This window comes from Amblyraja radiata, chromosome 25 (genome assembly GCF_010909765.2).
Source record: "Amblyraja radiata isolate CabotCenter1 chromosome 25, sAmbRad1.1.pri, whole genome shotgun sequence".
Taxonomy (NCBI): domain Eukaryota; kingdom Metazoa; phylum Chordata; class Chondrichthyes; order Rajiformes; family Rajidae; genus Amblyraja; species Amblyraja radiata.
In genome coordinates this window covers 21,420,731-21,438,557 of record NC_045980.1, presented here as the reverse complement: position 1 = coordinate 21,438,557, position 17,827 = coordinate 21,420,731, and the positions used below count along the sequence as shown (strand labels likewise).

The 17,827-nt window shown below is 43.9% G+C and overlaps 1 protein-coding gene across 1 annotated transcript; it reads left to right on the top strand.

Moving 5' to 3' along the window:
* Window positions 1-40: 40 nt before the first annotated feature.
* On the top strand, window positions 41-17,731 carry tfip11 (tuftelin interacting protein 11). Its single transcript, XM_033043380.1, has 13 exons — window positions 41-259; window positions 423-627; window positions 4,278-4,437; window positions 6,051-6,207; window positions 6,646-6,773; window positions 7,781-7,939; window positions 9,784-10,287; window positions 10,724-10,830; window positions 12,209-12,377; window positions 13,065-13,308; window positions 15,124-15,266; window positions 15,569-15,734; window positions 16,805-17,731. The coding sequence occupies exons 2-13, from the start codon at window positions 428-430 to the stop codon at window positions 17,158-17,160; spliced, it is 2,493 nt and encodes an 830-aa protein (XP_032899271.1). The 5' UTR covers window positions 41-259; window positions 423-427; the 3' UTR covers window positions 17,161-17,731.
* The last annotated feature ends 96 nt before the right edge of the window (window positions 17,732-17,827 follow it).

Genomic DNA, 17,827 nt, shown 5'->3' with positions numbered 1-17,827 from the left:
CACCTTGCGGGCGGAACCTTCGGCCGCGTTCCTTGTTTCCGCCGGTGGCGGCGGCGCGCCGGGCACTGACAAGATGGCGGGCGGGGTGTAGGGAGCGGGCGGCGGGGAGACAGCGAGACTCGGTCAGGAGGGGAGCGACAGCGAGCACCGGCCCATCATTACTCCCCCCCTCACCCTCTGTTGCCGCGTTGCCTCAGGTGTTGTTCACACACTGACACCGTTGATCATCTAGCGGGCTCAGAACCCGCACCAAACGCCGGTGAGTGTGGCTGTTCCCGGGCCCCGCGATCCCCGCCCCTCGCCGAGGCGTTACCCCGTCCCCTCGCCGCCCCCGTCCCCTCGCCGCCCCCGTCCCCTCGCCGCCCCCGTCCCCTCGCCGCCCCGTTACCCCGCCGCTCTCTTCACCGAATCTCACCCTTCAGGCACGATGTCGATGGCACATCTGTACGGGAAGGACGGCACCGACGATGAGGTGGAGATGGAACGATTTGAGATCTCGGACTGGGACCTGGAAAATGAGTTCAATCCAGACCGTGTCCGCCACCGGCAGACAAAGGAGGATGCGATCTACGGCATGTGGGCCGAGAACGACTCTGACGACGAGAGACCCAGTTTTGGGGGGAAACGGTAATTTTGTGATTCATGACGTTTACCTCTCAGCACCTGGCTTGCGTTTCCTCCATAACCTTTCGCTCCTATGGAAGCTGAATCTGGATGTTGAGCAAAACACACAGTGCTGGATGAACTCGCATTGGGATGGACAGGCGATGTTTCGGGGCACGGACCCACCATTTCTTGATTTTGTTGTATGGATACATGCCTGCTGGCAGCTTGGCATCCCAATCGATGACCACTGGTCAACATTTAGAACAGTACAGCATAAAAAACAGCCCCTTTGGCCCACAATACCTGTGCCGAACATGGTACCGTGACCATTGCTTATCTATCTGCTCGCAACCCATATCCCACCATTCCCTGCATATCCATATGCTTATCCAAAAATCCCTTGAATGCCACTATCATATCTGCTTCAACCACCACCCACCACAACTTGTTCCAGGCACTCGCCGCCCTATGTGTAAACAAAACTTGCCTGACACATTTTCTTTAAACTTTACCCCTCTCACCTTAATATTAAGCCCTCTAGTATTTGATTTTTCCAACCTAAGAAATAGGTTCTGACTGTTTACCTTATAAATGCCTTATCATAATTTTATATACTTCTACAATCTCCAGTGTTCCAGAGAAAACAAGCCAAGTCTATCCAACCTCTCCCTGTAACTAATTAGCTGTAACTGTAACAGAGGGTATTTGTATAGGTGGTAGAAACACAAATGCAAATGCTGGTTAATATACAAAAGGACACAAAGTGCTGGAATAACTCAGCTGGTCAGGCAGCATTCTTCAGACCCTTCTTCAGACTGACAGTTTGGACTGGGCCTGGAATGCAGGTGAGTTGACAGCCCAGACCTGGCGGCCAGGATCGGAGTCAATGGTTGCAGCCATTCTGGACTCCCCCAACATCGGGAACATGTTGTTCAAAAGGGAACTGCAGATGCTGGAATATCGAAGGTACACAAAATTGCTGGGGAAACTCAGCGGGTGCAGCAGCATCTATGGAGCGAAGGAAATAGGCGACGTTTCGGGCCGAAACCCTTCTTCAGACTGATGGGGGAAAGAAAGAAGGAAAAGGGGAGGAGGAGGAGGAGCCCGCGGGCGGATGGGAGGGTGGGAGGAGACAGCTAGACGGTTAAGGAAGGGGAGGAGACAGCAAGGGCTAGCCAAATTGGGAGAATTCAATGTTAATGCCATAAGGAGGAACAGCACCTCATATTCCGTCTGGGGACCTTGCGTCCTTATGGCATTAACATTGAATTCTCCCAATTTGGCTAGCCCTTGCTGTCTCCTCCCCTTCCTTAACCCTCTAGCTGTCTCCTCCCACCCTCCCATCCGCCCGCCCTCGGGCTCCTCCTCCACCTCCCCTTTTCCTTCTTTCTTTCCCCCATCAGTCTGAAGAAGGGTTTCGGCCCGAAACGTCGCCTATTTCCTTCGCTCCATAGATGCTGCTGCACCCGCTGAGTTTCCCCAGCAATTTTGTGTACCATCGGGAACATGTTTCCTGGCTCTAGCGTGTCCAAACCCTTAATAATCTTATATGTTTCAATAAGATTCCCTCTCATCCTTCTAAATTCCAGAGTATACAAGCCCAGCCGCTCCATTCTCTCAGCATATGAAAGTCCCACCATCCCGGGAATTAACCTTGTGAACCTACGCTGCACTCCCTCAATAGCAAGAATGTCCTTCCTCAAATTTGGAGACCAACACAATACTCCAGGTGTGGTCTCACTAGGGCCCTGTACAACTGCAGAAGGACCTTTTTGCCCCTTTTCTCAACTCCTCTTGTTATGAAGGCCAACATGCCATTCGCTTTCTTCACTGCCTGCTGTACCTGCATGCTTACTTTCAGTGACTGATGAACAAGGACCCCCAGACCCCATTGTACTTCCCCTTTTCCCAACTTGACACCATTTAGATAATAAAATTCCTTCCTGTTTTTGCTACCAAAGTGGATAACCTCACATTTATCAACATTTAACTGCATCTGCCATGCATTTACCCACTCACCCAACCTGTCCCAAGTCACCCTGCATTCTCATAGCAACCTCCTCACAGTTCACACTGCCACCCAGCTTTGTGTCATCTGCAAATTTGCTAATGTTACTTGTAATCCCTTCATCTAAATCATTAATATATATTGTAAATAGCTGCGGCCCCAGCACCGAGCCTTGCGGTACCCCACTAGTCACTGCCTGCCATTCTGAAGGGGACCCGTAAATCCCTAATCGTTGTTTCCTGTCTGCCAACCAATTTTCTATCTATGTCAGCACTCTACCCCCAATACCATGTGTCCTAATTTTGCCCACTAATCTCCTATGTGGGACCTTATCAAATGCTTTCTGAAAGTCCAGGTACACTACATCCACTGGCTCTCCCTTGTCCATTTTCCTAGTTGCATCCTCAAAAAATTCCAGAAGATTAGTCAAGCATGATTTCCCCTTCGAAAATCCATGCTGACTTGGACCAATCCTGTTACTGCTATCCAAATGTGCCGCTATTTCATCTTTTATGATTGACTCCAGCATATTCCCCACCACTGACGTCAGGCTAACTGGTCTATAATTCCCTGTTTTCTCTCTCTCTCTCTCGCCTAAAAGTGGGATAACATTAGCTACCCTCCAATCCACAGCAACTGATCCTGAATCTATAGAACATTGGAAAATGATGACCAATGCGTCCACGATTTCTAGAGCCACTTCCTTAAGTACCCTGGGATGCAGACCATCAGGCCCTGGGGATTTATCAACCTTCAGTCCCATCAGTCTACCCAGTGCCATTTCCTGCTTAATGTGGATTTCCTTCAGTTCTTCCGTCACCCCCAGATCCTCTGGCTAGTACATCAAGAAGATTGATTGTGTCCTCCTTAGTGAAGACGGATCCAAAGTACCTGTTCAACTCATCTGCCCTTTCCTTGTTTCCCATAATAAATTCACCCATTTCAGTCTTCAAGGGTCCAACTTTGGTCTTAACAAATTTTTTTCTTCACATACCTAAAGAAGCTTTTACTAAGAAGCTTTTACTATCCTCCTTTATATTCTTGGCTAGCTTACCTTCGTACCTCATCTTTTCTCCCCATATTGCCTTTTTAGTTATCTTCTGTTGCTCTTTAAATGTTACCCAATCCTCTGGCTTCCCACTCATCTTTGCTATGTTGTACTTCTCTTTTATTTTTATACTGTCCCTGACTTCCCTTGTCAGCCACGGTCGCCCCTTACTCCCCTTGGAATCTTTCTTCCTCTTTGGAATGAACTGCACCTTCTGTATTATTCCCAGAAATACCTGCCATTGTTGTTCCACTGTCATCCCTGCTAGGGTATCTTTCCAGTCAACTTTGGCCAGCTCCTCCCTCATGGCTCCATAGTCCCCTTTGTTCAACTGTAATACTGACATCTCTGATTTACCCTTCTCCCTCTCAAATTGTAGATTATAAAGAGTCCAGAGAGGAAACTAATAATTTCGCTGCAATTACACCTCTGCTCATTAGTCAAAAATACATTTAATCATTGGGAGAAAGACAGAACTTGTGTGGAACCTTCAGGTTTGTGTGTATTTGACGTTCCCCTCTGTCCCCACTTCCAGCAGTCACTCAACAGTAAATTGACGTTAACAATTGCGGTTAGATTGTAATGGCTCTGATTTGAAATTTGTGCTCGTCATAGCTCCAAAGATTACACAGCTCCAGTGAACTTCATCAGCGCTGGACTCCGTCGAACAACAGATGAGGAAAATGAAAAAGAGAAGGATTCTGATGAATCTGATGAAGAGAAGGTTAAAAGAGAAGAATTTCAAAAAGAGTTTGCACCACAGAAATTGAAAACTGTAAGTGTTTGCCAGTGCTGGGGTGTTGTCTGTGGACGGGATCTGGTCCATGTTGAAGCATATGGTCCATACCAAGGTGCTGCCACTCTATGACGGGACTTGTATTTACCTTTCATGGCTTCAGGAGAAACCAGAGCATTGTAGAAACAAGGAACTACAGATGCTGGTTTATATCAAAGATAGACACAAAGTGCTGAAGTAACTCAGCGGATCAGGCAGCATCTCTGGGGAGAAAGGATGGGTAACGTTTTGGGTCGAGACACTTCAGATGTTTCCAAACTGAAACGTCGCCCATCCTTTTTCTCCAGGGATGCCGCTGATCCACTGAGCACTTAGTGACTATGTTGGAGATAAACCAGACCATTGTTTAACAACTAGTTAAGTAGATTTTGAAGAGTCTTTTGAAGAATCTACAGTTACACCTTTGTAAAGTGGCAGTAAAGCTTCATGTAGAAAGCTGGATAAACAGTGTAGGAAAGAACTGCAGATGCTGGTAAATGCTGGAGTAACTCAGCGGGACAGGCAGCATCTCTGGAGAGAAGGAATGGGTGATGTTTCGGGCGAAACCCTTCAGACTGATGTCAGGGGAGTGGGCGGGAAAGATAGAATATAGTCAGAAACAGTAACACTGGTGGGAGAACTGGGAAGGGGAAGGGGATGGAGAGAGGGAAAGCAAGGGCTATTTGAAGTTAGAGAAGTCAATGTTCATACCATTGGGGTGTAAGCTACCCAAGCGAAATATGAGGTGCTGTTCCTCCAATTTGCGCTGGGCCTCACTCTGACAATGGAGGAGGTCCAGGATAGAAAGGTCAGATTGGTAATGGGAGGGGGAGTTAAAGTGCTGAGCAACTGGGAGATCAGGTAGGTTAAGGCATACTGAGCAGATGTGTTCAGCGAAATGCTCACCGAGCCTGCGCTTGGTCTCGCCGATGTACAGAAGTTGACACCTGGAACAGCGGATACAATAGATGAGGTTGGAGGAGGTGCAAGTGAATCTCTGCCTCACCTGAAAAGACTCGGGGTCCTTGGATGGAGTCAAGGGGGGAGGTAAAGGAACAGGTGTTGCATCTCCTGCGGTTGCAGGAGAAAGTATCTGGGGAGGGGGTGGTTTGGGTGGGAAGGGACGAGTTGACCAGGGAGTTGCAGAGGGATAAACTGTTAGTTGAATGACAAAATGCTCTGTTTGTGGCTTTGTTTTTGAGGTGAAAGGAGGCATGGACATGGAACTGGCTGAGAAATCAGCACCAGAATAGTGGCAAACACTTGTCACAAAGCTGAGGGCAAATATAAACATTACCTAGGGATTGATGTAGGACTATCCCTAATTAACAATCATTAACAAATTAATAGTATAAGCTAATAATTTCAAACTCAGTGGATAACACTTAGATAGTGAACGACATTGGTCCCTCAGGGATTGTTTACTTCCTTCCAGCCAGTTCTTAATCCAACATGATGTTATCTTTATTACTGAAGGATTTAGTTTGTAAAGGAGTCTTTGTGTTATATTTTACCAAAAGAATTTTAGAATTCTAAGCCAGTTGTTGCTAGCAGGTTTGTATCTGTACAATCTTCGTTACTCCGTCCACCAAGTAATGATTCTGTATCCACAGGGTGGCTTTTTTAAATCTCATTCGAAAGGATTCGCAGGAGGATATCGGACAAACCAGGAACTCGGCACCTGGGAAAAACACACAAAAGGGATTGGACAGAAGCTGCTACAGAAGATGGGTTACGTGCCTGGGAGAGGTCTTGGAAAGAATGCCCAAGGTAATGTCTATAGCATTGACTTTGTCAGTGAGAATCACCTTGCCTCGCTTTGTGCTGAAGTGCTGGTCTTCCCGTGAAACTGTATTACAGTGAACAGTTTTAGAGTGGAACGTTTAGCATCAGCTGAAGGCCTGTTCAGACATGACACATTATTTAGTACTCCAGATAAGATACTGGCAACAGGACTGACATGAATTTCCAGTCAACATGGTTTTCAACTTGTCACCCATGTGTAAGGCCAGTAGTGATAATAAATTTGTGCGTAGGTTCAGAGTTTGCTCTCTAATGCAACTCTATCTTGGGGCTTGATGCCAAAATGGGATAGATTTTGGAAATGTATACAACTTAAACACCAGGATAAAAAGCAGCTCTGGATGACCCTGTTCCATCTTCTGCCTCTGTTTAGGAGATCAGTGTTAACATTGTGTTATTGCGCAGGTATCGTAGCACCAATTGAGGCAAAGATGAGGAAGGGGAAAGGAGCAATCGGTGCTTACGGGTCTGAACGAACAGAACAGTCGCTGAAAGACTTTCCTATCGTTGACTCGGATGAGGATGCTGATGAGGTTTGGAATGAAAAAGTTCTTCCCCATTTATTTGCATGTGTTTTAAATATCCCAGCTGTATCTACAGACCCAAAGAAGAACACCAGGCTATCATCTTCCAGAGCATTATTGATCTCATCACCCCTGGCAATCTTCTCTCCACAACCTCCATCCTTATAGTTCCCCAGCCGTTTCCAATGTCCCTCTTCTTCGTTAACTCCCCTGCCAGCCTTCTGCCCTCTCCAGAACTTTTTATTTCCATCTGCTGGTGTGACATCAACCGTCTTGACGTCTCCACTTCCCTTACCCACTCCACCAAACGCACAGCCCTTCACTCGCACAGCAACAATACCGATATTGTTAACAAACCTGACGACAAGGGAGGTGTTGTAGTAGTCTGGCAGGCTGACCTCTACCGTGCAGAGGTAAGGTGCCAGCTCATTTCTACCCCTCATATCGATCCCTATCCAATGACCCCACAAACGAATGCCAGGCCTTCATTCCCAGACTGTTACTGATCTCATCACCTCTGGCTATCTCCCCTCCACAGCCTTCAACCTTATAGTTCGCCAGCCCTGTACACCTGCTTCTATCTCCTCAAAATCCGCAAACTGGACTGCCCCGGCAGAGCCTGCTCCTGCCCCAAAACATCACCTGTCCATGTTCTCCAGAGATGCTGCCTGGCCTGCTGAGTTACTCCAACACTTTGTGTCTTTCTTTGGAAACCAGCATCTGCATTTTCTTGTATCTCCAGCTCTTATCCCTTTTTCACCCTTTCCTAATCGGAAGGTTCTTGGTGAGAATGGATCAGTAACAATTCCTACTTTGGGTCTCTGTCACAGGGAACACAGAGCCATTGCTTTGTGACTCCACTCCGGATCAATGTTAACTTCATTGAACTAATGCTCTGCACTTGTAGGTGTTTTAAGGTCTGAAAAATGAGAGTCTGTTAGTGTGTAATGACAGCTAACTAACTAACTAACTAACTAACTAACTAACTAACTAACTAACTAACCGTTTGTGTGAAGGATTTCCTGAAAGAGATGAGCCAATGGCGAAAGGATCCCACAGGTGGAAAGAAGAAACCGAAGTACAACTACAAAACGGTGGAGGAGCTGAAGGCAAAGGGAACAACAAGCCTAGGCAGGAAAATGGCTGCACCGCAGACTGAACTCTCACAAGTCAAGGTGTGTAGGAAAAGCCTTCCCTTCTAATGTAATAAGTTATAACTTTTAGCATGCAATTATGAATTACTTCATACCTGTCCTTTAAAGCAGCTCTCAGACATTTATCCAAGTAGGTCGATAATTGACAGGCAGAGTAAAACCGTTATCATAAATAGAATTTATGAAACTATTGATAGTTACATAAAAAATGTTGGTCTGCAAAATGCTGATGTCGGCTGATTAATCAATCAGAATCTGCCGAGCTTTACCATGAGTGATTGTCAGCTTCAGGTGTAGTAAGTAGAAATTCATTTATATTTTCGGGTTGTTTCTATATTACAACTCATACCCCGTTCGACATTTTATGTATCATGCTCTGACACTATTTGTTCTTTGCCTTTTGTTACTTCTAGAAGTGTGAATGACTGATGATAGACAGTCTATAGTTCAGCTTTCTCATTAGTGACACAACCCTGATAGTATAACCACGTGCCAGAAAGGAGATGTTTGCAGAATGAAGTCACAGCTGACTTGTGCTGCATTGCTGTGATATGTTGACAGCAGATGGCACAGCACTGCAAATGCATTACTGTCCATTCTCAACTATAGAGATAACTCACATTCATTAGTGAAGTGCAACTGGGTATGCTGAACAAAAATTTCTGAATGCCGTGGATGCGAATATAGTGATGTTGTGCTTGATCATCCTGATGTGTCTTTTTCATGTTGGACAAAGCACCAGTTACAAAGGGTGGTTTCCCAATGCAGAACAGTGTGACAGCATTACACTGTGATCTGTTGTGCGCATTAGACATCTGGCAAGAAGGATTCGGCTTATCCGTTTTCACCTTTGTGGATGTATTTGTGTAGGTGCATTGACCGAGTGTCTTACTGGCCTGGCATTGCTTTGTTGGTTGAATTTCTTCTCTAAACATTAGGAATTCCACACGAGCCAGCAATAAAAGTTGAAGAAAAGCCCAAAGCTTCCCCAGAGCCTTTTTACCAGCTGCAAATAAAAGTTTTTAAAAAATAGAATGAATCTTATTTATGACCCTCAAATGTATTGCATACACTGCCCAGCACCCAGCCAAGCCACTTCATGTAAAAGATGGAAAATAATACCGCTGCTGTTATTGCAACACTCTGCATCATTGTTGGTACCCCACCACCTGTTGCAAAGAGTGTTTCCTGAATTTTTCCATTTGTCAGCTTGAAATAATGCGATGCAGAAAGGTGGTGGTATTTCCAATTTCCTATACTACTAGTGTGCTAGTGCACAAGGGCAGGGCTGGGCTGGGAGGTGGGGGTTAACAGCAGGGTAATCTACCCACATATGCTAAATCACAAACTGTGCTCCAGGGTCTAGACTACCTATAGGATATGTCAAAGCTCATAAATCAACTGACTTTAATGATTCTTTCCAATGCTTTCCATGTGCCTGTGATATGAATGCTTTCAGAATTCTATTCATCCAGTAACTGAACTGAACAAGAAGTTGAAGTTGTGCTGTGCCCATACGTGCAGCGTTAAACTACTGTGAGAAATGTTGACTGTTTCCAAGGTGGCCATAATTACTCAAAAGTGCCCAAAACCTGCAGGTGGTAGGAGCTAAACTGGAATTTGAATAAATCAGCTGTTACTGTGTTGTTAACTACTGAGACCGTTATCTGGCCTAAAATTACAGTTTGCATATTGGCATGATTTAAACATGTGGGCAATTCCTAACAGCTAGTTACAGAACCCATTACCTGCGGGAGTACACTAGAAAGTATCTACCTTGGCTGATTAAACTAGTTATCAGTTGGGTAATGTTTCCATTGCAATTGAGTGCTATAACACTGTGACATGTTTCATTTGTCGTGTAGGTTATAGACATGACGGGAAAGGAACAGAAAGTGTATTACAGTTACAGCCAGATAACCCAGAAGCACGACATTCCTGACGATATGCAGTCACTGAGCAAAGATGCCAAGTCAGAGGGGTTCTCCCTCCCAGAGCTGGAGCACAACCTGGAGCTGCTGATCGAGATGACGGAGCAGGAAATCATCCAGAATGATCGCCAGCTGCAGTATGAGAAGGACATGGTCATCAACATCTCCCACGAGAACGAGAAGCTCTCGGAGGTCCTAGAGCACGAGGGGAAGATCATAGACAAGCTCAGCCATATCCTGCAGATCGTGGAGGATTGCGAGAAGAGACTGCAGCCCAGCTGCGAAAGCCCATTGACATTGGAAGAATGTGCAAACATTTTTGAAATGTTGCAGGAGAAATATTTTGAAGAGTATAAGATGTTTGACCTGGCGGAACTTTCCATTGCTGTTGTATTTCCACTACTGAGAGAATACTTTAAGGCCTGGAATCCTTTACAGGTACAGACTAACAGCATATAATTGAATGACCTTGATGCATTTAATGGTGGTGGGTCATGCAAACTGGGACAGAATGCAGGTTTGATGTCCCCTGTGCCTCTAGGCTTCTCAGTTCTGATAGCTGTCTCCTGACTCCTGTTGGATGGTAACTGGCAAATTCCATTAACTCCGATTTCCTTGAAGACTTGCTAAAGTAATGCATTAAAAGTTAATGACAATAACTGGGGTCAGGTGCGGTTCCAGCAGAGAAGTGTTGGGTTATGTAGTATACCGGGCAAACACAGTCCCAAACTGTTTGTCACTGAGCCCAGACTTTGCATGGCCATTTTTAAATACAGTTACTGTGGACTAAGGTTGGAAGTGTCAGTTCATCCCTCACCAATTGGGCATAAAATGGGTATAAAAAATGAGGTAACAGTTTTGTCTCTTCATTTAGGATAACGAGTATGGTTTGGAGGTCATGTCTAAGTGGCGGAAACTTCTGGAACGAGACCAACTGCAACATGGAGGTTGTGACATGTTGTCTATGGACCCGTACCACAGGTAAAAATAAAATAATTGGTAGAAACTTCTGTATTTTGGAACACATTTGCATCCCGACTCTCAAGCAGACATATCGCGCATACCTCATTTCAGCTTGTTTCATCAGTATGAAGCGATTTCCCGACTTGAAACATCACCTGTCCATTTCCTCCACAGATGCTGCCTGACCCGCTGAGTTCCCCCAGCACTTTGTGTTTTTCTCAAGATTCCCACATCAGCAGTCTCACGCATCTCCTCATTTCAACTATTTTCAGGCTTTAATTCATTGAGGTCAGAGTTCCAAGGAGCACTGTTCCTCAAATATATGTAGATCAGAGCATCCTGTGTTTGGTTCACTATGCTGTGCTGAATACAGCTGGGCAGAAGGAAAATCAAAGCTTTTGTGTTTTTCTTCCTAGGACATTGCAAAAGCTGAGCAACGGACATTTCTCTCAACACTTTTAACATATGTTCACATCAAAGTGGAGCTTCCATCAGCAGGCCCAGTCTTATAAACAGAATCTGTGCCATTTGCTGTGGAGTAGGGTTACTGAATTACCATATTCCCATCTCAGAAAGGTGGTGAATAGCTTGCATCTGACTTTAAAATAAAGTTTAAATCCAATTGATTGATTGGCGAGATACTTTAAAATGAGAGAGGCAGATCAAGATGTTCATAGTTACAATGACTTACATATGTTATGTTTATAAATGAGACAACCTGAAATTCTTGTAGATCTTATTGGCTGCATTCCTGATTAATGAAACATAACACCGTGAAACTCCTTTTACTGCTTGTGGCATTGACAGTGCAAAGGAGAAAGTTTAAAAATACCAGAAGACCAGCATTTCGACTTGGTGACTAGGAAATCAACTGAGGAATACATGCTTCTCCAGTCACATCTTATTCTGTTCCTCATTGCTTGTCAATTATTTTTTACTATATGTAGCCCAGAGCCTCTTGGATCAAAACCTCCTTGATGCTGGAACTGTTTAAAATGTAATGAGTTAGTCTGTAAGTTCATGGGCAGGCCAGCAATTTTAAGTGCACATTCCACTGATAACTGATGCTTTGATTGTCAAACCATTTGTCTCTGGAACCAAATCTCTGGAGTTGATCAAAGAGCAACTCGCATTGTATGGACAGCTGTGCTTCAATCTTTGTTTTAAAACATGATCACGTAAGCTTTGCTTCCACCTTACTCTGACTTGTTTTAACATTGTTTTCCTATTTCCCATATTTGACACAGAGAATGAGTGAACGAAAGAAAGAGCCGGGAAGGAAAGAGCTGAAAATATGTTAATATTGGGAACCTGATAATGAATAGTACCAGTTTGTTGGAAAATGAGGCATAAATGAACTTTTCTTACTGACCTTTTTGCCTCCTCAAATGTACAGGTTAATGTGGGAGGTGTGGATGCCGTCCGCACGTAACATTGTGTCCCAGTGGCTGCCCAGGAATTGTGCTCCCATGGTTGATTTCTTGGAGAACTGGATGCCTGTGGTCCCTCTTTGGATATTGGACAATATTCTTGAACAATTGGTTTTCCCTAAACTACAGCGTGAGGTTAGAACCTTTTCCTGTTATTATAGGTCTGGTAGTTTTCAATCTGCTAAATTCTGCTTCATTGATAATGTTTAATTATTAGAAAACACTTGTACAATTTAGAACTTTTTCATTGAGTTTATCAACATATAGATTAATAACTATGTGAAGAGATATAAACTAAAAAATGAGATAGAGACTTTTTCATTGAGTTTATCAACATATAGATGAATAACTACGTGAAGAGATATAATCTAAAAAATGAGATACAAAGACACACCATTCGGTGTAACATAGACCGTGTTGCTAATCAGGTGAATGTAAAGAAAATGAGCGGGCAAAGAAAACACTGATACATCAAAACTGAGGGAATGGAAATTAAATGGGAATAATAGGAAGGGTTTGTGCCAGAGGGAATAAAAGGGACATGGGATTGGAAGATTCAAACCAAAACAGTTTTGCAAAAAAGGAAAAGTTCAAAAATGGGGATCCTGATTCACAGATCAAAGGATGCAGCCTTGTTTACAGGGACTGATCAGCACCATGGTATGAGATGGAACTAATATGAACAGAGGAGGGACAGAGCTTTATGAAATCAGTTGTGCTGCACGCTATTTCATAAACAGCAGTTGAGAAAGGAGAAACACAAGAACATAATTAACCACAGCCTATTGCGCTCATCTACACAATCTTTGGCATTCTTTTTAGGTTGAAAGCTGGAATCCCTTGACGGACACAGTCCCGATCCATGCCTGGATCCACCCCTGGCTGCCTCTAATGCAGATGCGCCTTGAGCCACTATATTCCCCCATCCGCAATAAGCTTTCCAATGCATTGCAGAAGTGGCATCCCAGCGACTCGTCTGCAAAACTGATCCTGTTGCCCTGGAAAGATGTGTTTACACCAGGATCCTGGGAAGCCTTCATGGTTAAAAATATTGTTCCAAAATTAGGTGAGAAATAGCTGAATATAATTTATATTAGAGCAGGAAAAAATCTATTTTGTTTTCATCCCTTTTCTAAAGGAGTTAGTTCAAGGTGCTGTACCAATCCTTTCAGTACTTCAGTCTGATTTATTGGCAATGACCTGAGAGCCCCGAGTGAGGTTTCAGCAGCTCATTTGATATCACAATGAAGATATTTTCTGTTCTGACCCCTCGTTAGAAATGCAGCATTCCTTTTCTTTTTTGACTTTTATGAACTTTTCAGCCTGCTTTTAAAGGAGGAATTGTTGACCCCTCCTCATGTTTGATGATGTAATCAACTAAAACATGATTCTTGTTCTCAGTAAGACCTGTCTACACATGATCCCAGCATTTATCAGTCTCCTTGCCTTCGAGGCCCAGCTCTACCTTGAACTTTTAAGATCTTCATACCTTCATTTCTCTTCATGACCTTACCCATCCATGCTATCTTCATCTCCATCAGCCCTACATCTCGTAAATTCTACTCTCCTCACATTTTGGCTTCTTGTGTATCACTGCTATTGTTCTGCCTTTTATGAGTATTTATGTCTTAGGTTGCTCAGAGTTAAACTCCACAATTCCACCCTCTGACTTTCTACCACTCTCATGCACTTTCATTTAAAGTGGTCTTTAAAATCTACCTTTATAAATCACCTTTTGGCCACCTATTCTTTTGTTTGTTTATGTGATTCAGATTCCGATTTTATCCGATAGTCACTCCCACAAAATTTGTTGTAATTCTATTGTTACTGTTTTCTTATCTATTTCTATTTCTCTTTTAATGTGCTTCTTGATCGAGTAGTGCAGAATATAATAAACCGCTGCATGAAGAAAAGTTATCCTCCTCTCCCTGCTGATCTCTTGCTAATTATCTATCACCATTCTCTGGTTCCTGATGCTTGGGTTGTTTCATAGAATGTAGAAAAAAAATGCACAGGAACTTCAGTCTCCTTCAGAAAATGCTTCAGTCTCCAATGTCTGTGCCAAATATGATAGCAAGATAAACTAATCTCCTCTGCCTGAACATGATCCATATCTCATAGTCTGGAATTCTCTGCCTCAGAGGGTGGTGGAGGCAGGTTCTCTGGATGCTTTCAAGAGAGAGCTAGATAGGGCTCTTTAAAATAGCGGAGTCAGGGGATTTGGGGAGAAGGCAGGAACGGGTACTGATTGGGGATGGTCAGCCATGATCACATGGCTCGAAGGGCCGAATGGCCTACTCCTGCACCTATTGTCTATTGTCTATCCCCCACTCCCTGCATATCCATGTGTCTATCTAAAAGTCTCTAAGACACCATTACTGTATCTGCCTTCATTGCTGCTTCTGGCACCATGTTCCGGGTACCCACTTGTGTAAAGAAAAACTCCCCGTGCATCTCCTTTAAACCTTGCCCCTCTTATCAAAAGCTATGCCCTCTAGTCTGACATTTTCATGGGGCTGTTGTTAAATATGTAAGAAACAACAAACTCCTATCTACACTTGTTCTCCCTGTGACCATGTGGAATTTTTCTGGGAGCTCCAGTTTCCTCCCACATCCTAAAGACATATTTGGGTGTAGGGTACAAAACTGGGATGACATAGAACTAGTGTACAGTTGATCGTTGATCAGTGCTGACCCGGTGGGCCAAAGGGGCTTATTTCCGTGTTGTATCTCTAAACTAAATTAAACAAATAATCTCCAAAGAAAAGATTGAATTAAAACAAAACAAAATTAATGTGGTTTTGAAATGAGTGAGACTTTGATTGCTGCTCGATCGTTAAGAGAGAATGCCTCATGAATGTCCGTTTCTGACCCCTGACAGGAATGTGTGTGTCTGAGTTTGTAATCAATCCGCACCAGCAGCACATGGATGCCTTCCACTGGGTGATGGACTGGGAGGACATGATCTCACCATCTAGCCTCATCGGATTGCTTGAGAAAAATTTCTTTGGAAAGTGGTTGCAGGTACTGACGAATGAATGGATCTAGCTGACACTAAAACATTCTTGACTCTCTTGAAGACTCGTAATGATCAAATTAATATCTGTAAAATTCTTGCTTATATTTTATCTTTATGATTACTACTGTTGGCAACAATATTGTACTTTGCTGTCAAATGTTGGGAATAGGTAGAGTTTGGTCCTTTTCAATTAGGTGAAGCAACAAATGTATTTTACAATAAATAAGTTTTAACTGAAAATGTTACTTTTCTTTTGTAACTTATAACATGCCTTCCTTATTCTGTGGTGAATTTCCTCAATTTACAGGTGCTGTGTTCGTGGCTCAGTAACAGCCCAAATTATGAAGAGATCACAAAATGGTACCTGGGCTGGAAGTCCATGTTCTCGGACCAGGTCCTGGCCCACCCGACCGTCAAAGAGAAGTTTAATGAAGCCCTGGACATCATGAACCGTGCTGTCACCTCCACTGTTGGTAAGAGATTCTTCATTTTATCTTATCTTGGACTCTTCCAAAAGGTGGGAGATGTATGTATATGAAAAGGGAAGGAAAAGGAATGAAATTCAGAGAGAAAACTGAAAGGCAAATGCAGCAAAGAGTTGAAAGGAAAAATAAGTAGTTTTTTTAACAGAAATTGTGAATGTTTTGGAATCCTTTGAATGCAAAATATCTAAAGTCTGAACCTCGAGACCTCCCAATAAGTTTGAGTTAATGAAGTCGTTGAAAAGTGTGGTTAATACTGGAAGCACTTGCCAAAGTTTGCGCAAATGGGAAAATAGATCCCTTATTTCCTTTGAACAGCATTAATGCAGGCTTCAAAGGGCGTTGAGTAATTGAAAATTGGTTCACACTTGCTGGGCTTGGAGTCTGATTATGCAGAGGGGAGGTTTGCTGAGGGAATGTTTCATTTTAATTGGAAGCTTCTTACAAAACTGGTCCAACCATATCCTGTCGCCACAGATCAAATGCTCCCAAACCCATTACCCTTTCATCACCACTTTATGTTAATCCTGTGCAAAGCCCTGCTCTCCTGCTGCTGTACTGGACACCTGCCACAAACCCCTGCTTTGCCCTGCCTGCTGTTGCAGCTGCTCCCTGAGAACCAGCCAGCTCCAAGCACGGGCATCGCTGGAAATTGGCAACATGCACTCATCCCCTGAGCACCCGATCTCATGGTCTCTCTGATAACCTACCAGATATGATGGAGGCAGCTGTCCCTTCCTTTCTTTGGGTGCACAGTTCTCCCAGCCCAGAGATCGTGATAACAGCTCTGGCCAAGGACCACAGTTGTGAACAACAGTTTTAATAAGATTACCAATGAATTATTATATATTAATATGAAACAAGATGATCAAATCTTGGCTACTAGTTACTACCATCTATTCCCCATTGACATGGTGCCTCAAGTTGTAGGGTATCAACTGTACAGTGTTTTTCAGCTATCACCTCATAACTCGGCGTTTGACTGTAAAGTGCACTTAATCCAAATGCCATTTATTGCCTGTAGAATGCAGACTTTCCTTCACTGTTTTGCCTTCAAACAGGTGGCTACATGCAGCCAGGAGCTCGAGAAAACATTGCCTACCTGACCCACACGGAACGCCGGAGGGACTTCCAGTACGAGGCCATGCAGGAGCGGCGTGAGGCTGAGAACATGGCTCACCGCGGCATCGGAGTCACATCAACCTCCATCCCCATGAACTTCAAGGACCTGATTCAGGCCAAGGCTGAAGAGCACAACATCGTCTTCATGCCTTTGATGGGCAAACGTCATGAGGGGAAACAGCTCTACACATTTGGGCGGATCATCATCTACATTGACAGAGGGGTTGTGTTTGTACAGGGAGAGAAGACTTGGGTGCCAACGTCACTTCAGAGCCTCATTGATATGGCTAAGTAATATAAATAGGAGACGTTCTGTACTTTTATTGCAGCTATGCAAGATTTTCACCCGTTTATTTGGGCTGTGATATGACAGGAGACTCTCACAGTGCAGACAGATCTTCACTGCACTCTTTCCTGTGGCTCCAGGTCCCCAAGTGAAATCAATACTGACTCCAGCATTTGGTTCTGATTCAGTCCCCATATGTTACTTGGTGTATTTTGTTAAACAAGAAATGCTATGTTCATTTTAATAACTTGTTTTTTTATGAACAATTTGTCCAGGATTCTAAAGCCAGAATGCTATTGATTTGATGTTTTGGTCTCGGTTCCGCTGTCCGATGCTGAACTGACAAACATCAATAAACCAGAGTCCATGCTCTAACAATATGTTGAAAGAGTCCATTGACTATTTTACACGATACAGTCCATCTCCGAGCATCAGAAACCAAGCTGACTGCAACACTCTGGTCTTTGTTTGACAATTAGTTTGCATTGTCTTCAACATTTGTTCTCCCAAGGGTACACACTGGAGTTAAAAATAAATGAGGTGGATAGATCGTGCTTTGAGCCAGTTTCGTCCAACCATTCACCTGTTGATCTTGTCTGTTTCTCTCGGTCTCACAGGCAGAGAAAACCAATCTCATTCCCAGAGACACCAGCTGTTGATGAAATGGACCATTGAT

What these genes read in the sequence shown, in the direction of transcription:
- tfip11 (XM_033043380.1), top strand. Translation starts at nt 428, where the DNA reads ATGTCGATGGCACATCTGTACGGGAAGGACGGCACCGACGATGAGGTG. An exon ending in CTGAACTCTCACAAGTCAAG is followed by an intron (nt 7,940 to 9,783) that starts GTGTGTAGGAAA and finishes TTTGTCGTGTAG; the next exon opens with GTTATAGACATGACGGGAAA. An exon ending in AGGCCTGGAATCCTTTACAG is followed by an intron (nt 10,288 to 10,723) that starts GTACAGACTAAC and finishes CTCTTCATTTAG; the next exon opens with GATAACGAGTATGGTTTGGA.